General features: G+C 38.6%; 1 protein-coding gene across 2 annotated transcripts in view; it reads right to left on the bottom strand.

Annotated features, from left to right (window-relative positions):
* Positions 1-22,298, bottom strand: part of HECTD2 (HECT domain E3 ubiquitin protein ligase 2) — a 103,749-nt gene extending 81,451 nt beyond the window's left edge. The window contains exons 1-2 of one of the 2 annotated variants that reach the window (XM_034931082.3): positions 22,018-22,298; positions 7,224-7,353 (exon numbers count right to left, since the gene is read on the bottom strand). In XM_034931082.3, coding sequence (XP_034786973.1) covers positions 7,224-7,353; positions 22,018-22,155 — 268 coding nt within the window. In that variant the 5' untranslated portion in view covers positions 22,156-22,298. The remainder of the gene's footprint in view (positions 1-7,223; positions 7,354-22,017) is intronic. The other variant, XM_034931081.3, reaches the window with a different exon arrangement.
* Positions 22,299-26,296: the final 3,998 nt, after the last annotated feature.

The following is a 26,296-nucleotide window of genomic DNA, read 5'->3' as shown; positions in this document are numbered from 1 at the left end:
CATTTCTTTTAAAGATATTCTGTGCTACTTAAAAATGTTTCAATTAAGTGTGAAAGGGGCATCATAACTTTAGAAAGGAAGACAAAAGAGAGTAAGGGAGGATGTAGTGCTAACCTCCTCTCCTCTATCATTTATCATCCAGGTTGTTTCTCTGAAGAGATATCATCACTAGCAGCTGTTACAGTAGGTAAAACTCCTACACTTCTCACTTATTTTTAAAAGGACAGCCAATTTGACAGGCATACCTAGTCATGTGATCCACAGGGAGGAAAGGCATTCCTCAGCTGTTAGGTGAACCCACGCTGGGTTTTTGCAGTTTCCCTAATATCACTTGAAGATCAGACGGGGAAACAAGCTGTTAGAGAATACCCAGCATAGGTCCTACTACCAGAGAAGAGGGAGGAAAATTATAATAACTGCCAAGAATGAGGCATCTTTGAAAAAACAATCTTATTGGCAAGTAAGAGAGGCTTCCCAAAACATCAAGGAACTATAAACATGCTTACATTTGGAAGATGTAGTCTAACTTTCTATTCAATAAAAGAATTACTCTGCAGTGCCCTTAACAAACAAACTCCATGCCACACCTGAATTAAGGTGGCATCCAGATAGAACAGCTAGGAAAATTCAGTACCAGGAGTTCTAATAAGATAAAGGAAGTCTGCTAAAAGGTCTACTCATCGAGTCAGAGTCATTTATGCAAATACCCCAACTTCGCAGTTCCTCACCAGTAATGGAACAAAGCTGGACGGAGAATGACTTTGAAGAGTTGAGAGAAGAAGGCTTCAGATGATCAAACTACTCCGAGCTACAGGAGGAAATTCAAACCAAAGGCAAAGAAGTTGAAAACTTTGAAAAAATTTTAGACGAATGTATAACTAGAATAAGCAATACACAGAAGTGCTTAAAGGAGCTGATGGAGCTGAAAGCCAAGGCTCGAGAACCACATGAAGAATGCAGAAGCCTCAGGAGCCGATGCGATCAACTGGAAGAAAGGGTATCAGTGATGGAAGATGAAATGAATGAAATGAAGCGAGAAGGGAAATTTAGAGAAAAAAGAATAAAAAGAAACGAACAAAGCCTCCAAGAAATATGGGACTATGTGAAAAAACCAAATCTGCGTCTGATTGGTGTACCTGAAAGTGACGGGGAGAATGGAACCAAGTTGGAAAACACTCTGCAGGATATTATCCAGGAGAACTTCCCCAATCTAGCAAGGCAGGCCAACATTCAGATTCAGGAAATACAGAGAACTCCACAAAGATACTCCTCGAGAAGAGCAACTCCAAGACACATAATTGTCAGATTCACCAAAGTTGAAATGAAGGAAAAAATGTTAAGGGAAGCCAGAGAGAAAGGTTGGGTTACCCACAAAGGGAAGCCCATCAGACTAACAGCAGATCTCTCGGCAGAAACTCTACAAGCCAGAAGAGAGTGGGGGCCAATATTCAACATTCTTAAAGAAAAGAATTTTCAACCCAGAATTTCATATCCAGCCAAACTAAGCTTCCTAAGTGAAGGAGAAATAAAATACTTTACGGACAAGCAAATGCTGAGAGATTTTGTCACCACCAGGCCTGCCCTAAAAGAGCTCCTGAAGGAAGCACTAAACATGGAAAGGCACAACCTGTACCAGCCGCTGCAAAATCATGCCAAAATGTAAAGACCATCGAGACTAGGAAGAAACCGCATCAACTAACGAGCAAAATAACCAGCTAACATCATAATGACAGGATCAAATTCACACATAACAATATTAACTTTAAATGTAAACAGACTAAATGCTCCAATTAAAAGACACAGACTGGCAAACTGGATAAAGAGTCAAGACCCATCAGTGTGCTGTATTCAGGAAACCCATTGCACATGCAGAGACACACATGGGCTCAAAATAAAAGGAGGGAGGAAGATCTACCAAGCAAATGGAAAATAAAAAAAGGCAGGGGTTGCAATCCTAGTCTCTGATAAAACAGACTTTAAACCAACAAAGATCAAAAGAGACAAAGAAGGCCATTACATAATGGTAAAGGGATCAATTCAACAAGAAGAGCTAACTATCCTAAATATATATGCACCCAATACAGGAGCACCCAGATTCATAAAGCAAGTCCTGAGTGACCTACAAAGAGACTCAGACTCCCACACAACAATGGTGGGAGACTTTAACACCCCACTGTCAACATTAGACAGATCAACGAGACAGAAAGTCAACAAGGATACCCAGGAATTGAACTCAGCTCTGCACCAAGCGGATCTAATAGACATCTACAGAACACTCCACCCCAAATCAACAGAATATACATTTTTTTCAGCACCACACCACACCTATTCCAAAATTGACCACATACTTGGAAGTAAAGCTCTCCTCAGCAAATGTAAAAGAACAGAAATTATAACAAACTGTCTCTCAGACCACAGTGCAATCAAACTAGAACTCAGGATTAAGAAACTCACTCAAAACTGCTCAACGACATGGAAACTGAACAACCTACTCCTGAATGACTACTGGGTACATAACGAAATGAAGGCAGAAATAAATATGTTCTTTGAAACCAACGAGAACAAAGATACAACATACCAGAATCCCTGGGACGCATTCAAAGCAGTGTGTAGAGGGAAATTTATAGCACTAAATGCCCACAAGAGAAAGCAGGAAAGATCCAAAATTGACACCCTAACATCACAGTTAAAAGAACTAGAAAAACAAGAGTAAACACATTCAAAAGCTAGCAGAAGGCAAGAAATAACTAAAATCAGAGCAGAACTGAAGGAAATAGAGACAAAAAAAACCCTTCAAAAAATTAATGAATCCAGGAGCTGGTTTTTTGAAAGGATCAACAAAATTGATAGACCGCAAGAAGACTAATAAAGAAAAAAAGAGAGAAGAATCAAATAGACGTAATAAAAAATGATAAAGGGGATATCACCACTGATCCCACAGAAATACAAACTACCATCAGAGAATACTACAAACACCTCTACGCAAATAAACTAGAAAATCTAGAAGAAATGGATAAATTCCTCGACACATACACTCTGCCAAGACTAAACCAGGAAGAAGTTGAATCTCTGAATAGGCCAATAACAGGATATGAAATTGTGGCAATAATCAATAGCTTACCAACCAAAGAGAGTCCAGGACCAGATGGATTCACAGCCAAATTCTACCAGAGGTACAAGGAGGAACTGGTACCATTCCTTCTGAAACTATTCCAATGAATAGAAAAAGAGGGAATCCTCCGTAACTCATTTTATGAGGCCAGCATCATCCTGATACCAAAGCCGGGCAGAGACACAACCAAAAAAGAGACTTTTAGACCAATATCCTTGATGAACATCAATGCAAAAATCCTCAATAAAATACTGGCAAACTGAATCCAGCAGCACATCAAAAAGCTTATCCACCATGATCAAGTGGGCTTCATCCCTGGGATGCAAGGCTGGTTCAATATACGCAAATCAATAAATGTAATCCAGCATATAAACAGAACCAAAGACAAAAACCACATGATTATCTCAATAGATGCAGAAAAGGCCTTTGACAAAATTCAACAACCCTTCATGCTAAAAACTCTCAATAAATTAGGTATTGATGGGACATATTTCAAAATAATAAGAGCTATCTATGACAAACCCACAGCCAATATCATACTGAATGGGCAAAAACTGGAAGCATTCCCTTTCAAAACTGGCACAAGACAGGGATGCCCTCTCTCACCACTCCCATTCAACATAGTGTTGGAAGTTCTGGCCAGGGCAATTAGACAGGAGAAGGACATAAAGGGTATTCAATTAGGAAAAGAGGAAGTCAAATTGTCCCTGTTTGCAGATGACATGATTGTATATCCAGAAAACCCCATTGTCTCAGCCCAAAATCTCCTTAAGCTGATAAGCAACTTCAGCAAAGTCTCAGGATACAAAATCAATGTACAAAAATCACAAGCATTCTTATACACCAATAACAGACAAACAGAGAGCCAAATCATGAGTGAACTCCCATTCACAATTGCTTCAAAGAGAATAAAATACTTAGGAATCCAACTTACAAGGGATGTGAAGGAACTCTTCAAGGAGAACTACAAACCACTGCTCAATGAAATAAAAGAGGATATAAACAAATGGAAGAACATTCCATGCTCATGGGTAGGAAGAATCAATATTGTGAAAATGGCCATACTGCCCAAGGTAATTTATAGATTCAATGCCATCCCCATCAAGCTACCAATGACTTTCTTCACAGAATTGGAAAAAACTACTTTAAAGTTCATATGGAACCAAAAAAGAGCCCGCATCGCCAAGTCAATCCTAAGCCAAAAGAACAAAGCTGGAGGCATCACGCTACCTGACTTCAAACTACACTACAAGGCTACAGTAACCAAAACAGCATGGTACTGGTACCAAAACAGAGATGTAGATCAATGGAACGGAACAGAGCCCTCAGAAATAACGCCACATATCTACAACTATCTGATCTTTGACAAACCTGAGAAAAACAAGCAATGGGGAAAGGATTCCCTATTTAATAAATGGTGCTGGGAAAACTGGCTAGCCATAGGTAGAAAGCTGAAACTGGATCCCTTCCTTACAACTTATACAAAAATTAATTCAAGATGGATTAAAGACTTAAATGTTGGACCTAAAACCATAAAAACCCTAGAAGAAAACCTAGGCAGTACCATTCAGGACATAGGCATGGGCAAGGACTTCATGTCTAAAACACCAAAAGCAATGGCAACAAAAGACAAAATTGACAAATGGGATCTAATTAAACTAAAGAGCTTCTGCACAGCAAAAGAAACTACCATCAGAGTGAACAGGCAACCTACAAAATGGGAGAAATTTTTCGCAACCTACAAAATGGGAGAAAATTTTCGCAACCTACTCATCTGACAAAGGGCTAATATCCAGAATCTACAATGAACTCAAACAAATTTACAAGAAAAAAACAAACAACCCCATCAAAAAGTGGGCAAAAGATATGAGCAGACACTTCTCAAAAGATGACATTTATGCTGCCAAAAAACACATGAAAAAATGATCATCACTGGCCATCAGAGAAATGCAAATCAAAACCACAATGAGATATCATCTCACACCAGTTAGAATGGCAATCATTAAAAAGTCAGGAAACAACAGGTGCTGGAGAGGATGTGGAGAAACAGGAACACTCTTACACTGTTGGTGGGACTGTAAACTAGTTCAGTCATTGTGGAAGTCAGTGTGGCGATTCCTCAGGGATCTAGAAGTAGAAATACCATTTGACCCAGCCATCCCATTACTGGGTATATACCCAAAGGACTATAAATCATGCTGCTATAAAGACACATGCACACATATGTTTATTGCAGCACTATTCACAATAGCAAAGACTTGGAACCAACCCAAATGTCCAACAATGATAGACTGGATTAAGAAAATGTGGCATATATACACCGTGGAATACTATGCAGCCATAAAAAATGATGAGTTCATGTCCTTTGTAGGGACATGGATGAAATTGGAAATCATCATTCTCAGTAAACTATCGCAAGGACAAAAAACCAAACACCGCATGTTCTCACTCACAGATGGGAATTGAACAATGAGAACACATGGACACAGGAAGGGGAACATCACACTCTGGCAACTGTTGTGGGGTGGGGGGAGGGGGGAGGGATAGCATTAGGAGATATATCTAATGCTAAATGACGAGTTAATGGGTACAGCACACCAGCATGGCACATGTATACATATGTAACTAACCTGCACATTGTGCACATGTACCCTAAAACTTAAAGTATAATAATAAAAAAAAATACCCCAAGTTCAAGTTGGGTTAAGTCCAGATTCCACAAGACTGGCACAGATGAGAGGGAAGCACACATTGATGGAAGCTCAAATAAGTGGACAATATTGAGAGTCAATATGGCCAATCAAAAACTTGTAGGCATACGAGTTGGCAAACTGACTTCAGAGATCAAGATATTAGTATAGAAATAATGGAGTAGATAGAAATCAGAGTGTGAACTCAAAGGTGCCTCCTTAGGGCAATATTGGCGTGACAGAGGGGTGTGTGTGTGTGTGTGTGTGTGTTTGTATGCAAATAAAAGAAAGAAGTTATCAAAGGCAAATGTTCAAAAATGAGGCAATATAAATACTAACCTATAAGAATGTAGAATAGGTCTAGCACTGGCTTAGAGTGTCAAACAGAAAATCTCTATGCAAGAATAATTTATACCACATGCAGCTTATGGACATGGGTGATTTACCAGAAACTATGTCCTTAAATATTTCTAGGTTTGTTTTGTTTGGTTAGGGTGTGAGGGGCATTTAAACCTTTGAAGGTTTGTTTTGTCTTGTTACAAAGTGAGTGGCACTTAGAAGTATTTAAGTAATGTACATTTCCCGTGATAAAACAATATAGAGTTACATAAGAAACATTAATAATATATACACAATTCTACCTCCCTGAGGAAACCATTAACAGATCGGTAAGCACCCCTCTATGCTCAAAGTACAAAAGGATTCCCTGCACTTAAAAACGCTGGATTCATATTCTACCTATAATGATGTAACTTACTTTTTTCATTTTACAATGTATTGTGGGCATTTCTCCCAGTCACTTTACATACATATCATATTCTTCTTAATAGAAGCATAGTATTTGCAGTATAGATTAACATAATTTAGTTAACTAATATAGATTGCTTCCGATATCACTACTATAAATAATGTACATTTTTTCCATTTATCTTTTTACCTATGTTGTATCTTTATAACATCTATAAGCTTTTCCATTCAAACTACCTTTTGGTCTTTAGATAACAGTTTTATAGCTTTCTCCAAATAGATTTTACACATTTCCTTTTAGGTTTATTTTTATGTATTTCATATATTTTCCATAAAGTCTTCTAATTGATTATTGCTCAAATATGGGATATCCATTACATATTTGCATACATACATTTATAATATAGAAAATATATATGTATATTATTTTATTTATAATGTAGCCACCTCTTTAATCAAATTTGCTTATTATTCACGAGTTTTGTATTTCATTCTCTTACTCTAGGTAACATTCACCTAAAAATAAAGATTTTGCTGCTTCTGGTAAATACGTATACAGCTTCTTTTTGTTGTATTAACTAGACCTATCAGAACAATGCTGAATAATTAATGTCTACTTTTAAAACTAATTTAAAAATATACTTTTAGCCAAAATATATTTAAAAATTATTTACCATTCTTGATGTTAGGGAAAACAAGATGTGCAGGTGAACTTCTGTTTTCAGCAGCTTCTTTCTTCGGGCTAACAGCTGAAATAAAACTGCTGAAAGTGGAAATTTGGCCTTTGGCTCCTCTGTCCAAACCCTAAAAACAGAAAAGTTAACATTGCAGTATACTTCCTACTACCTATAAATTATTTTATTGCAAAAATCACAAACATTTATAAGAGATTTTAATTTGATGACGAGTAGATAATAGATAAAAACGTATATAAATTTGACTTACCTTTTCTAGGACTTAACTGTCTCATATATAAAACAGCCTTATTATCTATCCAATTACAAATTGAGAAGTTTGGAAATGGGAATAACAACAGTACCTATCTTATAGAGTTACTGTAAGATTTAACAGAGATAATGCACATAATTAGCATTGTTCCTTGCACATTATACACCCTCCATTAATGTTAACTACTATTTTAACTGTGTATTTAAATAATACTATTTTTGTGACCTCCATAAATATTATTTTTAATAAATAGGATGCATGTGATACCTTACAGGCTGATTCACTGAAGACTATCCTCTCATTTGATGCAACTTTACAAGTTCAGGTAAAAAGATAACCCTTTAGAGTTTATGTTTTTCTAAGCACTGTGATTGGGCATACCAGAATTTTTTTTTAGAAGTAGTGCTAAGCACTTGGGATCCTTAGGCACAGGTAATAGCAATCTTCTAAAACATGGAATCTATCCATTATCACATCTTTCACAAAATAACAACTCTATAAAATTCATAGTACTTATTTAATTAATCAGTATTTTGTAATTATACAAAAAATCTTCACACATACTTTGAAGTGCAAGATTAAACTATAGAGCTGCCTCAGGGCTTATTCTCAGCTCTCTGGGATCTTTTTATACTATGTTCCAATTTCCAGATGCTTAAGAGAATACAGTAGTTAACTTCTTTAACATCCACTTTTAAATTCTAAAGGTAACGTCTTCACTTTCACAGTAGAGGAAGAGTTTCTTTTTCATCTCCTCCTTCTTAATTCACCAGACTGATTGCCATTTACCTTTTCAGAATTCACTCATATAATATAGCAGAAGCATTTATGCTCACTAAATTCCCCATTCTCTTACAGTTAGGTAGAGCCATCTGATTCATTCTAACAGGCCACAAGTGGAAATGACGTCTGTCATTTCTGAGTCAGAAAGTACCAATGCATTTAAGACTGGGGCAAAACTCTAGCTCTTCTCTCTTTTCCTCGACTGTGGCAACCATCCAGGCTGAGTTGACATGTTAGAGCATCTGTTAGCTTGGGTTCTTGAGTGACTATGTGAAACAGAGCCAATCCTGACCAATGTTAGACTATATCATTAGCAATAATAAACCTTAATAGTTTTCAAACACTGAAACTTGGGGCTAATTTGTAACTGCAGAATAGCCTATCATAACTTGTTTCTGAAGCTTTTTCCAGTGTTCAGCATTTCTATAAAACCAATCATTCTTATTTATTCTTGTAATTTATTTACATTGTTCCACTAAAATTATAATCATTCTAATGTTGGCCCTTCATGCTGGACTAGAAGTTCATCACAGAGCTTGTCATACAGTGAATCTTGTGCATAGGTGCTACACTTTAAATTTACTTTTTAAAGAAATTAATATAAAAGAGCCCAAAGAGAATAAATTTCAGACACTATACACATAGAATTAAAAAATCTCTAGAATTAAGAGACTTTTAGAAATTAGTTAACTCCTTCATTTCACAGAAAGGAAAGTGGAACTGTCTGAGACTCACCTAAAGTGACCTAACAAGCAACGGAGATGTAATGGATACTACATGGGAACCTGAGGGACACTTCCATGAGTAAAGTAAAAACACATATGCATTTTTCTGGTGTGACATTTTTGCCTGTTCATAGATTTTATTGTAATTTGTTTTTGCTTGGTCCTTGATTCTTGGCCAGATTTCAGCTCAGTAATGTCTGGGTTAATATTTCTGTGTTAGGAAACAAGTCATTTGTTGAGTACTTGTTATACACCGACTACTACAGTACCTACTTTAATACATTATAACATTCCTATATGTATTTACACCCCATTTTATAGATGGGGAAATTCAATTTCCATGCCCATGTTCACAGAGCTGATAAATGGGAAGCCAGGATTCAAACTCCAGTTTGAATGACCATGAAATCTGTATTCTTAACACTTATATTACAGTCTCCCACTATAGCAGCTGTCACTAATTAAGGGCTTAACATGTGACAGTAGGTGTGTTGAACACATCAGCCTATTTTCACAACAACCCTTTGTGGCTGATGTAATCTCTACTTTTATAGATGTATGTTCAGTTAAATTTAATCGCTTTAGGAGCAATTCACCTAACCAGAGAATATTACATAAGCAGAACAACTAAGTGTACTTTAGGGAAACTTCTGATGTCCTAAGCCATCTAGGAAAGACTAACATTTTCTTTTCTTCCCCCTTCCTTCACCTCTTCTTAATAAAAGAAGTCTCAAAGAATATTGCTTAGTTCACTTGTGGGATCTCCAAACAATAAAAATTAGGAAGTCAATTAACAGTTATTCAACAACTATCAGTTCTAATGTCTAGTGGATTTACAGTCTCAAAGATAAGAGAGAAAATTGAAAAGAGAGGTAAGACAGTGATACACAATACCTTTCCATAAAATAGTAAATTATGTAATTTGCATAATATTGGTAAATTAAAGCAGTTTGTTCTGGTACACAAAACTAGTGTGTTGATTAGGAAAATGAAATATAAACAGGTTACATATTTGAAAAAGTAAATCATTCCTTATTATATGTATTAGGATGCTTAAATAAGAATTTTATTAATGACTGGGGCTAAGTTTGCTTATTTGTATATTTTGTTGTCAGAAAATCTTAATAATAGTGTGAACAAATGCCAAATTGGACACATAAATTTGACAGTTATAAGAAAGTAACCAATTTGTAAAATAAGGTTAGCCGTGCTTGTATAATAAATGGTCCCTCAGCAACAGACCTTTGTTAACTTAGCTGTAAATATCTACAATAATTTAACACATAGAAGGCATTTTTTCATTGACAACTGTCATGAATGTTATCTAAGACTAAGCAACAGTAGGATTTAGGGAGCAGTGTAGTTGGAATATAGAATCAGAAAGGGAGAATGGTCCAGCAAGATATGACTGGGAAGGTAGGTAGTGGCCATATTATGAGGCCTTCAGGCTACAGAGTATAGATTCTATCCTGAACAGAGATAGAGAAAAATCATTGAGGACTTCTAAGCAAGATATGACATAATCATATCTGTATTTTAGAAAAAAATCACTATGGTAGCAGTCTAGGGAATAGAATAAAGGGCAGAAATACTGGAAGCTAAACCAGGCCTACTGGAAGAAATGAAATTTGAATAGAGATAGTAATAATAGGGAATGAAGAGGAATGACAGCCTGGGCCAAGAAATGACCAAATTGTTAACAGCGATTTCAGGTGTAAGTCTGAAGCATAATGAAAATGAACAAACCCTCCCATAAATTATAAAGTAAGTGAAATAAACAAGGTAAAATGCTTTCTTCAAATTTCAGAAGAATAGGCATATTTTGACACCTCACTGTATAGAAGAGGGCATCTTTGAAGAAAATTCTAGACTGGGTTTTATCAACATGATTTGTGAGTAACTACTAAAGGAACCAACGCTCACTAGGCAAAAGTATGCTTCGCATGATGAAATAATGAATTTTTATAACAGGGTTATTGTAATATAGCAACAGAAAACCTATAACGAGCTTGTCCAACCCACAGCCCCCAGGGTGCATGCAGCCCAGGATGGCTTTGAATGCGGCCCAACACAAATTCATAAACTTTCTTAAAACATTATCAATTTTTTTTGTGATTTTTCTTTTTAGCTCATCAGCCATAGTTTGTGTTAGTGTATTTTATGTGTGACACAAGACAATTCTTCCAATGTGGCCCAGGGAAGCCAAAAGATTGGACACATCTGATAATATAAGGACAGAACTGTGGGAAATATTGGCATGTATGATGTGAGCTGGCAAAGGAGATTAAGAATGAACGACCAAAGAAATCCAGAAGAAAGTGATGTGTTAAAAATATGGGAGGATAAAGTTTCAAGAAAAAAAAAGGTCAATAATGTTAAATAATGAAGAGTGGTTAGGTCTAAAATGTGCCTAACTGAAACGGGCAACTATGAATCTTGAGGACAGCTGAGGTAACAGATTTAGGGTAATGGTGGTGGCACGGACTATACAAAATAAATTGACAAACGAATGGGAAGTTAGAAAATGAAAGCAATGAGCAAGGATGACTCAGAAGCTTTACTGAAGGGGAAAAAAGCCTGAGGGGGGAAGAATGCAAAGGTTTGAGGGAAGATCTACTATGCACATTACCATGGCTGCCATCTAATGTTCCCTTTTATTTAAATTGCCCCACTTATGGTCCCCATAGCATTGCTGTTATTCTTTGTGCAGGAATGGCTGTGGACTAGAGCTGAGGTAGGCACTCAACTAAGGGGCAACCCATCTGCAATTAGGGTAGCCATGTATTAGCTGGCTTGGCATGATGGACATTGATGCTTCCTAGTATGTCAATCAGAGGTCTTTCCAGATTTTAGACAGACGAATATAGAAAAGACTGACTAGCTAAAAGAGAATAGCAGAGGCACAAAAAACAGCCAGTCTCTGTTCCTTTGCTTTCTGCTTCCAATCTATGTGCCTCATTCCAATAAATTCTCTTTTGCCAAAAGGAGGCATAGTAGACTGATTTTCTTTTTTTCTTTTCTTTTGAGATATAGTCTTGCTCTGTCGCCCAGGCTGGAGTGCAGTGGCACGATCTCGGCTCACTGCAACCTCTGCCTCCTGGGTTCTACTGATTCTCCTGCCTCAGCCTCCTGAGTAGCTGGGATTATAGGCACATGCCACCATGCCCAGCTTTTTTTTTTTTTTTTTTTGTATTCTTAGTAGAGATGGGGTTTCACCATGTTGATCAGGCTGGTCTTGAATTCCTGACCTCATGATCTACCTGCCTCGGCCTCCCAAAGTGCTGGGATTACAAATGTGAGCCACTGCACCCAGCCTGATTTTTTTTTTTTTTTGTAATCATAAAAGCTTAAACAACATAGAAAAAAATTCCTTGGTCTAATAAGTCTCTTGTTTGTAAAATAATTGTGCTCTTGACACGTTATACTTGAGATGACATGAAATTAATCAGATATTTTCACACATTGATAGAATAATAAAAGTCAATCCTCAAAACACTGGTTGCCCCACATCAGCTCATACAAGAGAAATCTTACAACCTAAGACTTTCATGAGAAAAAAAAAGGGCATCATTTTGTGCAATGGCAAAATGATTAATATTAGAGAATCAAATCAAGAAGTTACTGGGTATTAATACGACACCAAACTCCAGACTAAATTAAACGTTAAAGAACATTACTTTACAAACCTTCTGAAATTTGGACCACAGCTATTACACCTGGCTTCGTGAGTTTTGTATACGTTATCTATGAGTCCTACAGGAGAACACTAAAGATGATGGCCTGGAATGTGGCCAGCCTACAAACAGTGGGCTGGGGTTGTTGAGGAATAGTAGTGGGATACTCAACCAGCTGTTCCAGATTAAAGATAAGTACAAATAGAGAACACAGGGAAAAACACTAAGAATTCTTTGAGAGAAAGAAATACTCAAAATATTTCAACCTTTAAATAATAGATATGTATTTATTTCAACCTAATAAATAATAGACCTGACTCTCTAGGCAGAGGCTGACCATACATTTATTAAACTCGAATTCAATAAACGTTGCAAACAGCAGAAAAACGTAGTAATTACAATAACTAACCAAAAATCTTATTTCACAAGTACCTAATGTGGGCTTCAATGGTCTTTTTGATGATATAATCACATAGATTATATGTAAGATTATAATATAAAATAATCTCAAGATATTTAAACAGACAAATACTTAGAGTACCTGTTCTGCTATTAACATATAGTTAAATATTTTCAACCTTATTTTAAATTTTATTTGAATACATGAGTTCCTACTTTCAACCTCTACTGAGGAACAGACTGAATCTTAAATTTCCAATTTCTTCGTCACATTTTTCTACCAATGCCAATAAGAATAACAACCATGGTTTTCCATGATCGCTTCTGAATTGACTAACAAGTGGTACTATATTCAAAATTCTGGTAAAATTTACTTTGATCATCCTCTATACTCCAAAAGTTGCCTTAGAAGATCAACATTTTTCTTCACATTCTAACCCAATCCTTGAAAAAAGGAGTAAGTGCTGGCTGTTCCATCACGAAATGCTTTAAAAGCCGTATCTCACTATCTTAGAGTTTCTGAATTAAAATATTTTAAATTGAACGTCTATGTCTATAAAATTCACCCTTTAGTCTCAATGAGTCCAAGAATCTGTGATGCATATAAAAACTACTTTTTCAAAAGAATGAGTAGCTTCCTGAGATACTGAGCAAAGGTTATTATGACAAAAGACTGATAAATAAACATATATTTATAGGTTTCAAGTTAAAATAGAAAACATTTAAGATACCCTACTTTACCAATTTTTAATAAACTGACCTAAACTACCAATCAGAGCCATCCTGGAGCCAACGATATAATTTACAGTCTACAAAGGGACTATTTTAGGCCTTGATCCTGGGTAAAGATATTTTGTTTCTCTTTTTGTATGTTTTTTTTTCACAGTTCCCTATTAGGATGGTGGGTTACAAAATCATGAAATGCTGACTTTGTTCTACATCCTTCTACTAAGATATGAAAAGTCAGCTACTTTCAAGGTACAAACTTCCCTCCCAACCTAAATAGCACCAGCCCAAGTGGAATTGGTTTAAGTGATATAAATCATATCTTTAAATGGAGACTAGGAAATAAGGATGTGGATTCTGAAACAAAATTTTGTCACAAAAAAAAAATCAACGCAATTGATCATATAGATGACTGAAAATTAGCCCTACAAACATTAGTCCTGAAGCTCAGAAATTTCAGTTCATTTATCACTAGGAAGGCAAGGTGGCATTAGAGATTTTATTCATTTATTTTGTAATATAGGAAAAGATAAAAATACATGAAAACATTATGGTTATACAGTAAAATACTACTTTTAAAATATGCAATTTGATCCAGTCAAAATTCCTCAACCAATTAAGAGTCTTGTTCTTTTTTTTAACAAAAACATCTAGAACAAAACCAAGTTAATCTGAAATACATTAAGCAGACTCAAATTTCAGACTGACTTTTTCAATTCAGCTGAATTGGTAAAATCTCAATAATTTCTATTTTTAAAAGGCACATTCATTGGCGATCATTAAAAAGTCAGGAAGCAACAGGTGCTGGAGAGGATGTGGAGAAATAGGAACACTTTTACACTGTTGGTGGGACTGTAAACTAGTTCAACCATTGTGGAAGTCAGTGTGGTGATTCCTCAGGGATCTAGAACTAGAAATGCCATTTGACCCAGCCATCCCATTACTGGGTATATACCCAAAGGATTATAAAACATGCTGCTATAAAGACACATGCACACATGTTTATTGCGGCACTATTCACAATAGCAAAGACTTGGAACCAACCCAAATGTCCAACAATGATAGACTGGATTAAGAAAATGTGGCACATATACACCATGGAATACTATGCAGCCATAAAAAATGATGAGTTCATGTCCTTTGTAGGGACATGGATGAAGCTGGAAACCATCATTCTCAGCAAACTATCACAAGGACAAAAAACCAAACACCGCATGTTCTCACTCATAGGTGGGAACTGAACAATGAGAACACATGGACACAGGAAAGGGAACATCACACACCCGGGCCTGTTGTGGGGTGGGGGGGGGAGGGATAGCATTAGGAGGTATACCTAATATTAAATGATGAGTTAATGGGTGCAGCACACCAACATGGCACATGTATACATATGTAACAGAACTGCACGTTGTGCACATGTACCCTAAAACTTAAAGTGTAATAAAAAAAAAGAAAAAAGTAAATGAATAAATGCAGTCTCTAAAGCAAAAAAAAAAGGGCACATTCATTTCATTATTTCAAAAAATGTTTTCTCATGGCTCACTAGAATGTCACACAGATATCCTCCAAGTTACAAATATCAACTTAAGAGTAAGTAGTTATTCATATAGCTCACCAGTATAACATTTTACCACTCAAGAAGGGATTCTTCACTCAGAGTTAACTACAAAACTATAAAAAAAGGAGACAAAATAGGGAAATCAAAGCTTCTCAGAGCTTTCTCATCTCCACCTACTTCCTCATTCATCTTCTGTTGATCTTTCTCTACTCTTCTTCAACTTTAACTAAAAATAGTTAATTTCCAAACACTATGCCAAAAGAAGTTGCTACTCTGGCAATAGTATCTGTACACCTTTTGAAGGCTCTTTCTTTTCCCTTTCAAAAGAAATTAATATGAACTGAGACATATACCAGCCCCAAAGAGTTCAGAGAGTGCATGACATCCCTTAATTCTGGGGAGTGGTGGGGTGGTGGGAAGGATAATAACTCGGAGGTGAGGGGGACGGTGGAGGTTTATAAAGGCAAAGGCAATACATACAGGGCCTGAGGCTTGATATAGAAGGCTGTTAAGGAAAGTACCAAATCCACAGGACAGGAGTAGAGGAGAAAGGGCCGGCTGGCTTACAAACAGCTTTTCAGCTACAGATGTTGCTTTATAAACACAATCATGTGTCACTTAACAATGAGGAGATTTTCTGAGAAATGCTTCATTAGGCAACTTTGTAGCTGTGCAAACATCACAGAGTGTACTTATACAAATCTAGATAGTACAGCTTACTACACACCTAGGTTATATGATATAGCCTATTGCTCACAGGATACACCCACCTATAGAGCATGTTACCATGCTGAATACTGTAGACAACTGTAACACTAAGTATGCATCTAAACATATTTAAACAGAAAAGGCATTAGACTGCCTTCAGATTATGTGATCTGTCATTGACTAGAACATTGTTATGTGACACACGACTTTAATAATCTCATCTAACACTGAGTGCTTACTTTGTACAAGGTTTTTTTCTAAATGTTTTATGTGTGTTAATTTAGACTTCATTTCTACCTTATGCAGTAGGTTCAATTATTATTTTCGCCATTTTATAGATGAAGAGTTATAAACAGCAAAGCAGAATCATACTTGACTTTTTTGGAGGTTCTCTGGCTCACAATTTATAATGACCGCTTTTCTCCAATTGTTAAATATAGTTATAAATTATTTGTGTCCTAATGGGTTATTCATGAAGGGGAAAATAAGCAAGCACTACATTATGGCTTTGTGGTTTAAAAAAAAAGTTGACAAAGAGACTTTACAACCCACTCAAACTTAGAGACATGCTGGGTATGTATTTATAAAGCCATAGCCCTCCCTTTTTATGTACTAAGTCTCTTGGACTATTTTGCTTCAATCAGATTGATTTTACATATAATTTAATGATCTATTCATACCATAAAAAAGCAATTAGATATCCTAGAACATATCTTTCCCATGATTGTTCTATCTCTAGTAACAAATATCTGAACAAATTTGTTACTGGACAACATGCTCTTTTTCAAACTAGAAATACTGCCATAGGTGCAGCTTCTTTGTACCACATGGTCCCTATTACCTATGACCGCAAATGTCGAGTGTTCAGAATTGGGCAAAGAACATGAGTCGGAAACATCTCCGTTATAAAGCAACCACTGTCCCTGACTAGCCATTTTACTCCTTAGCAAGGTACACATAACCTGACTCTCAGATTCTTTTTCTGTGAAGTGGAAAAATATCTTCCTCACAGGGTTGTTGTGATTGCTTTTGGTTGCATTATTTAACTAAATAAAAGAATACATGGCAAATGCTTAGCACAGAGTAGGCGCTCAATAAGTAGCTATTATTGTTATAAACACTTATTTTGTATATTTGTAATATCTGTAGTTTATTCAATTACTTAAACATCATCACCATAGCATTCATTCTTTCCCATCTCACCTCTTGTTTAGAACATAATGAACAAAGAGCACAACATTTTCCATACAAGATTGTTCCAAATACCTAGCTGGGCATATTGTTGTTAAGTGTACACACACACACACACACACACACACACACACACACTTTCTCTCTCTAATTTGGAATGCTATTGACCTCATCTGGAAACCTGAGTCCTTTTCCTTTATTAATCTTCCTTCTCTTTCATTTCTGCTGTCTAGTTAGGTCCCACATGGTGTGTATGCTCCCATCCCTTACACTCTGTCCTGTGGCCACCACCTTAGTGGATGCACTCATTGCCTCAGGCATGAGCTACAAAGCTCTTTTCTTCACTTTCTTCCTCCTCTAGTTTAACTATACACTACCACTGATTTCATTATGTTGTTCCTCTATTTCAGAAATTCCAATAGCTTCCCACTAACCGCAGGGGGAAAAAAAACCGTCTAAGCTTTTCTGCCTAGTGATCTGGCTCCAGCCCCCATGCAATCTTTCTTACCTCCCACAAGTTCCCAGCATGCTTCCACTGGGCTCGCTTTATTACTCACTAATTTTTCCTTTTAAGCCTTGCTCATGCTGTTTTTGTCACTGGATTACTTTGCCCACTTTCTTCTGCCTATCCAAATCCTATCATTTTTCAATGGCCAGCCAGCTTAAATAATTACCTTTACTTCAAGGCCTTTCTTCACAGTTCTGCACACAGTGATCTCCTTTCTCTCATCTCTGATAGTACAAATTGTTTCTATGGCTCATTGTGGTTTTTACATATTGCTTTGCTTTTCATGTGTTAACCCTGCATACCCTGAGGCAGAGACCATTTTTTAAAACCTTGTCTTTTTGCATTTTTTGTAGCACCTAGCACAAAGCTAAACATAACAGATATTCAATAATTGGTAGTTACATTTTGTCCCAGGGACTCCATCAACCCCGTTTATACACAACTGATAAGCAAACTTCTCATTCTTGTTACTAAACTTTCCATCAAATTCTCTCGACACACCTTATGCTCACCCTCAAACTCTTCCCCTTGTCTTCCATTATAGGCTAACATCCCTTTAAAATTCTCAACTAAATTCCTCCCATTTCTCTTCACCTCTCTGACCTAAGTCAAATCTAGCTCTTTCTTGAACCCAATGTACTGGTACCCTATCCAGAGGGTTCTACCCCATGTAGAACCTCTCTTTTCTGTTCACCTGATTAGGTGTAGAAGTAGCCAGTCAAATTCATCCTCACTGCCACTGTTATTTCTGCCCCACCTCTAAGCATTTTCTTCTTTCTCATTCACCACTTTTTTAAACATGTGTAATACATCAGTAACTAATTTATAATATTCCACTCCAATCCATCAACCTCAGTAAATTTAATATTCACATCATCAGCCCTTCATATCCATACATTACTTCAAATTCTTTATTCTGTTTGACTCCATGGATTTGCATCACCTCTCCACAGCAGCAAGGCCAAGACCCAAACACTGAAAGTCTCTGAGGGCTCCATCTTGAGCCTCTTGAGAATCTCTAACTGGAACCACTGCCACTGCCATTTCTTTCAATTCCCCACCACGCCTGATTTCTACTGTCTCTTGTTCACTTCATCCATACCTGTCACAAGTCCATTTCAAACGCTGCTCCACAAACTAAGTAGATTTGGGAGATGGTAATTAAAAAATACAGATTCCTACACCTTGCCCATGGAGCTTTTAATTCAGTATATAGAGTGTCAAGTTTCAATCTTGGTATACCCAGGGAATTAAATTTTAAAAAGATGCCTGAGCAACATCCCCAGAAATTCTGATTTAACAATACTGCATTTGGGCCTGGATAATGATGGCTTTAAAAGTTTCTCAGTTAATTCTACTGTGCATCTAAGGTTGAAAACAGGTGCTCTAGGGTGAGATGTAGGAATGAGGACTTTAATGTGCTACCAAGGTAACTCTGTGGTCAGTCAGGCTTGAAACCGCTGTGTTAGGCACCTCCTCACTAGCTGGAATGGACTTCCTTCACGTTTAGATGGTCTTAGGATAAAACACTTCAGGGCTGCCCTTTCCAGCATTCTTTCTCCCACCCCTGTACCTTTCTGTAAACATAAAGGATACAGCCTAACTCTTCAACCTTATTTAGGGTCACTGTAAACTGACCTTCTACTTATTTATAATATTTATATTATTTTATTCATATATATTCATTTATAAATGTGGTACAATGATTTTCTGAAAAAGCCACTATTGTAGGGTCACGAATTGAGTCATAAACACAAACTAGACAGGCAGAACCATTAGGCTGGGGCAAAAAGGAACAATCACTGGAATGTCTCAAAGAAAAAGTTATTGATGACAATTAGGTTCCTAAGCAAACCTCTAGGAGCTCTATTTAATCTACAGGAGGCTGAAAAACAACTCAAGAGGCCACAAGCTGTACTTCCCTGCCCACCTACCTCACACATCAAGACCTCCTCCCCCTCCCCACACATACCAAGGCCTTCCTAGCTGCTGTAAAAGTCAATCACCACCCCAGTTCTCCTGGATTTCTTATCCTTTGGATGGACTAAGGACCAAGCATAGGTTTTCTATACTTAAGCTTTTCACTGCTATTAGCTCTGAATTCTAGCTTTGAAGTCTCTCTTTGACAAATACACACACACACACACACACATTCTGCCACAGATCCTGTCATAAATTGTTTTTTTTTTTTTAATAAATAATCAATGGTACTGACTCTGAAAGACTTTATAAGGCACAAGCAAGGCTGAGGCAGGAGAATGGCTTGAACACGAGAGGCAGAGATTGCAGTGAGCCGAGATCAGGCTACTGCACTCCAGCCTGGCGACAGAGCAAGACTCCGTCTCAAAAAGAAAAAAAAAAACCCTCAAGTTTTGTATATTTATCCTTATCCTCTTCTATTCCAACTCATACCTTTTCAAAGTTTAATTCAAGATTTAAATTTTTTTCTTGAATATATTCTTCTCTTTGTCTAGTAGTACAAGTCCATAATCCTCTATTTACAATTTCAAAGTCCTATAAATTCTTGAAACTGAAGTGTCTTTGCAACTCATTTGGTGGCAAAAAAATGCACCTAATCTGAAATGACATGACGCTACTGACTTTTTCCCTTTAGCATGAACACATAATTTCATTACAGTTATTAAGATGGTTGATTAGAGAGAACTGGCTAGGACCTTACTGTGGGTATTAAATAATATATGATATATGTACCGAATTACCTTTCTAAAATCTGAAAAACTTGAAATCCCAAAGCAGACTGTAGACTTGTATCCACACTTGCAAATTTTTATTCCAAAACGGCAATTTTTCAGTTACACTGAGATGAATAGGTTTTTGGGAGAGCGTTTGCTTGAGGACCTAAACCCACTCATTTAACTGTTTCTATAAGTACATACATTTACTGTTTTAAACAACCAACTTAGAAATGAACCGCTGGAATTCTGTGAGTTAAGGACTTCCTATATAAAATCTGAAAACCTAGGGTACCAGCAGCAGGAACCAGGTCTCCAAGTAGCTGGGTGACAAATTCCTTCAAAGCATTTTCTAGGGTAATCCCTAACCCCAGCTCCAATCTACCAATCAATTGTAGCTACGCTTTTAAACGTGTATCATTACTGTTCGCAATTTGCTGCATTGATTTAAAGAGCTTGTTTTAACAATTTCCAGTTATCAGGGCCCTCAGACATTTTTGAAAAACCTACTGAATCCAAAAATTATTCCTAACACCAATACAGTACTTAACGAAGAGTGAGCTATTTTAGTAAGTTCTTAGTCATTTAAGAGGGAGGTTTTAAGAAATGAATTGCAAGTAGGAATAAAGAAAATGTATAATGTTCACTAAACTTTTACTATTTTGTCACACACAGCTGCATGACAAGTCATGATCTTTAAATATATCAAAGCAAACTTTCAAAAAGTACTTAAATATTATGTGAAAATAAAAAATTGCAAAATCCGAGGTTATTTTTTTTTAAATTGTGCTTCAAATTAACCAGTCACAACCACCAGTAAAAATAGGGAAAGAGGGGGAGGGGGCTGTCCCATGACATCATCTGGCAATATGCAGTTTGAAGCCTGACAGCGCTCTCCAAATAACCCTTACGAAGATACAGCTGGGAAATCATCCCTGTCAAGCTTAGATAACTTGGGTTTAAATAAAAGGTTCAAAAAGCCTCCCCCCACCTGAGTCACATGTCTGTACCATATGAAAAATAAAACCATCACTGATGCATCTACCTCCCACTACACTGACAGCAACGGAAAGGTCACAATTAAGTGGAAACTCGCCGCAGAGCCTGTTTAATCTGAAGGGGGAAGGGAAAGAAAAGCGAAGAAAAGGACAAAAATCTGCGCGCCTCCAAGGCAGGCAGGCAGGCACCTCCGTGGAAAACCCACTCCCGCCTGCTGACACCTATGCTCATCCAACAGATCATGCCGACTCAAGATGCAGGTCATTCTCTTAGAGAAAGTGGGGGCCCAAGCCCCAGAAAATAACCCAAACATCCAGCGGAACCGACCACCCCCAACATTTCCCGAGGGTGGTAGGTGTACCTCGCGAAGTGTTCGGGGCTGTCCACGAGGCACAACTCTTTTATTTCTGCCCAAGGAAGGGCGGCCTGAGTGCGTCTCCCTGGAGTGCCAGGGGGTGCCCAGGGTAAACGCGGGCCTCCTGACGGCCCTCGCCCGGCCGCCGTCCCTCCCGACTCCCGCCGTCGGGGCGCCAGACGGCCCCGGCCCACCACCTACCGCGGTAGCGCCGGCGCCCGCCGATACGATGGGCGGCAGCTTCTCGCGCTCCGACTCCTTCCCTTTCCTCTCCTCAGGCGCGGCCGCCGCCACCACCAGCGGAGTGGCGGGCGAGGGTACCCGAACCGCCTCACTCATGTCGGGCCGGGCGGCGGGAGCGCCAGGCGGCGGCGGCGGCCTCAGTGCTGCTGGGGCTGGCGCTGCTGCTGCCGCCGCGACCGCGAGAGGGCTCTGGGCTGCCGCTTCTAGCCGCCGCCGCCGCCGCCACTCCGCCCCCGCCCGCGCCCGCGCCTTTGCGCGCGAGCCCGAGGCCGCCCCCGCGCGCGCCAGCCCCGCGGACGCGGCTCCCCACAGGTCCCACAGGTTTCTTGCTCTCGCCTCCCCCGCCCGCCCGGGGCTCGCGCGTCGCGGGTCGGGAGCGCCGGCGGTAGCCCCCCCTCGTCAACCCCGAGGGCCCGGAGAGAAGGCGCCACGGTCGACGCCCGACCGCCATATTGTTTGCAGAGTGTCGCCCGAGATGACGAGGAGACCCCGCACCCGGGCCGCGCAGGAGAACCTGGACTAGGGACGGGCAGTCGGGGAGACAAGTCGAGCCCTGCAAAGGGTCGGACGGGGATAGAGTGTCCGAGTGGTACCAGTAGGGCAGGACGTAGGCACAGACTACCCTTCACGGACGGCCCTGGCCTGCGGCGCCGAGTCCCGCGGGCAAGCGCCCTCGGGGTCTGGGCTGGTGGCCTTTCGCCTTCTTCCAGGCGCCCACAAAGCTGTCCGCCTTGGGGCTTCTGCCTTCTTATCCTTGCCCGCCCTCCTGAGCCCAGGAGAGGCGGCCCGGAGCTTGCGCAGCCCGGGGAGACAGCCTTCCTGGCTCAGCAACCGACCCTTTTGTACACGCCTGGATGGCCTCAGCCTACACAGGAAAAGCCTGGAGGTGGGGAGGAGTGCGACGTGGTGGGCCCCCCTTTCCCCTTCCCCCATAGGATTGGACGGCCAGTCCACACTTTCCATTCCTGTTCCTCTCGTCCCTCTTTGACTGCCAAATCCGCCTCTCCCTTCCCGTCCCCATGCGCCTACGTTTTGCTCTCTCCCCGCAACCCTTTGCTGTCTCCTATCCGTCCCTTCCTTGTTCCTTTCCGTTTATGTTAGAGATGTACATACCCAAACTCTGCTGCACAGTCCTCAATCAAATCATTACAAATAGGAGTAAAAACTTGAAAGCCGAAGAAGAGAGCTTTTAATTATGAAATTAAAATGCCCCCCACTTCCACCACCAGGACACCTAGACAATTTCCTTTCTTGTCGCCCCCTCCTTTTCCTTTTTCTCAGTCTACTGGAGCGGCGGGGACACCTGCTGATCTAGGAGAAAAGAGAGTAAGAATGCGCTGTATCCCCTGTTAAAAGCAAGGAATTTCGATATTCAGCTCTATCAGATTTTTTATCTGTGCCTTCATTATTCGAGGTTGAGTGAATTTTTAGATCAAGAGTACCTAAGTCCAAATATAAGAACCAAAAATATCTCTGAAACAAACCCAAATATGATTTCGGGGTATCTATTGTTTACATAATTTGGAGTTATTAGTATAACTAAATACTAGTTATGGTGCATCATGAGATAAGGTTGCATGTTTTCAAACCCACAATTTGTAACAAGTAGATCTGAAGCAAACAATGTTGCCTTCAAAATTTTGAAATCTGACTTTCATTTATAGAAAGGCTTTCTACTTTAATATAGTTGCTGTTGCCACCTATTTACTTGTTAATTAACAAAAGGTATAGAATAAGTGCCATATAGTCAGCAAAAAGTATTTCAGTGCTAATAGCCTTGGAGGGAAAATGATGTATGTCGGCATTACTTTGAAGCATCCTCCTCCTTTCTATTAATATTTTTCTTAAATTCTTTTTCAAGATTTTCTTTCCTTCTTAAAACTACTGAAATACTCATCCCATAGAGAGGAACATAACATTATTTTCTGCTTTTAGCAGGTCTGTATGCTGATCATGGATACAGGAACAACTCAAATGTTATTTTATAAAATGAGGCCTTTATTTTAACTGCAATTCCAGATATTCTGTGCTAAGTCTAGGTTGATAGAACAAATACTAGAGGGAAAAGTAACCTCTTTCCTATTGTTTTCAACTAGATTTAGTAATTTGCTATAAAAATGCTTGGATGAGAAACCACTTGGATAACAGGCCTTCTGCTTTCTTTTTTCATGTGTGAGACAAAATAAAAGTGTGTCTGTACGTGTAGTCACATTCAATAGAACAAACTGCTTAAATATTGGCAAAACAAGGCAAGTCAGAAATGTTAATTTCTGCTACTGCACCAGAGTAGATAACCCATTTCTTAACAAATTCTCTGATTAATTAGCTTGTGAGTTCCATGTAAAAAATGATAATTTGTTCATGTTTCCTTTTACTTCTTATTAAATAAATGTCCTCAATCCACCACCTCATCCCTCCCTCATACATAGTCCAGGAGGGGGCTGGAGAATGGGAATGGGGCCTGCTGGAAAGCTGTAGAATTATAGCTCTGGGGGAACTCGTGGTGTGCTTGAGAGACACATTCCCAGCTGCCATCAGTGTGCTTCTGGAGACCCACGTGGGAGAAGAGAGTGTTGTAAAGCAGGACATACAGAGAGCTCTGGCCATTCTGTACAGAGGTGTGGAGAAGATGCTTTTTAGCTATGCCAAGTGTCAGACGTGCAACAGTGAGGGTATCCAAGTATAAACTCATTCGCTTTGGAAAAACTAGGAGCGAGGCAGAAGAAACATTTCATGTTTCTAAGTCCAGATGGAAGACCTGAGCTCATTAATTATACCTATGGGGAACAGGGTTTGGCAGCGTGGGAGTGAGGGTTAGAGAACTCATTATTTCCCTGGAAGAAAAAGAAAGACAAAATTACAAGGTAATGGAAGGTCGAAATTATAGATAACTTCTATTTTAATTATGTATAGTAATACTAATGTAGTGAACAATAGCAAAATAGGTGCACAGGTCATTTTAGAATGGTTTATACCACTAATACCTTAATTTTAGAAGGTATAGCTATGAAATAGTGCAACTTATTTTAATATTTCAACTGAGTGTTGTCCTAAAGTAAACTTGGGGAAATTATTTTAGCCATGTTGACCTTGTTAAAAAGATTTTTAGAACTCTTTCTTAGGTATAATGGTTGTGGATTTTAAAAATTACTATTTAAAAAATAACTTGGCTGGGTGTGGTGGCTCATGCCTGTAATCCTAAAACTTTGGGAGGCCAAGGCAGGTGGCTCACTTGAGGTCAGGAGTTTGAAACCAGCCTGGCCAACATGGTGAAACCCTGTCCCTACTAAAAATACCAAATAAATAAATAAATAAATAAATTTAGCCAGGTGTGGTGGTGGGCACCTGTAATCCCAGCTACTCGGGAGGCTGAGGCAGGAGAATCGCTTCAACTCGGGAGGCAGAGGTTGCAGTGAGCTGAAATCGTGCCACCGCACTCCAGCCTGGGTGACACATCTCACAACGAAACAAAACAAAACACAAAAACCTTTTCTTTGTTTAAAAAAAAAAAGATGCTTTGTCATTACAGAAAAACAAAATACAGATTAGCAGAATCATTTAAACTAAGTTTAGATAGTCACTAAGACCTTGCTGTGTATCTTTATAAAATCTCTTGTATCTATCTACACACACACACACCCCACAGTGTTTCTTCCTTTGTTTTTATAAAAATTGAACGTACTGAAACACTTGAATCTTTGCAACTAATTCTTTAGAATAACCCCAGTGATGTGATAAATCTTTATCTTTAGAGAATGATTTTTTAAAATTGCACAATGCTATACACAGCCAAGACTGAAGAATAAAGTAGATGATGATCAAGCTTTGTATTTTTAATCAGACTTCTCTTGAATCTGTTCTATCTCTGGATTCCCATTGCCATTGACCTAATCAAGGCCCTTAACATCTCTAACCCCAATTATTTCTGTAGCCTGGCAACTGGTCTTGCCTTCAGTTTCTTACCTGCTCTAATGGCCACCAGAATGACCTCTTTAGAATATGTAATTTCTTGCCAGCCCTTTGTTTTAAAATACCGTAGTAGTCTTTCAAAGCCTTTATGCTAAAAATTTTCCCCCTAGTGTGGCATTCAGCTGAATTCTTTGCAAAAGAAGGCATTTTCTTAATGTCCTAAATAGAATCATTCCTTTCTTTCTGTTCCCAGATCATGTTGTACATACTTACCTTTATAGACCTATTACATTACATCTTAGTTTTTTGTTCCCCAAATAAGTCATGG

The sequence above is a fragment of the Pan paniscus genome, chromosome 8 (assembly GCF_029289425.2).
Source record: "Pan paniscus chromosome 8, NHGRI_mPanPan1-v2.0_pri, whole genome shotgun sequence".
NCBI classification, from domain to species: domain Eukaryota; kingdom Metazoa; phylum Chordata; class Mammalia; order Primates; family Hominidae; genus Pan; species Pan paniscus.
This window is presented reverse-complemented; position numbering and strand designations above follow the sequence as displayed.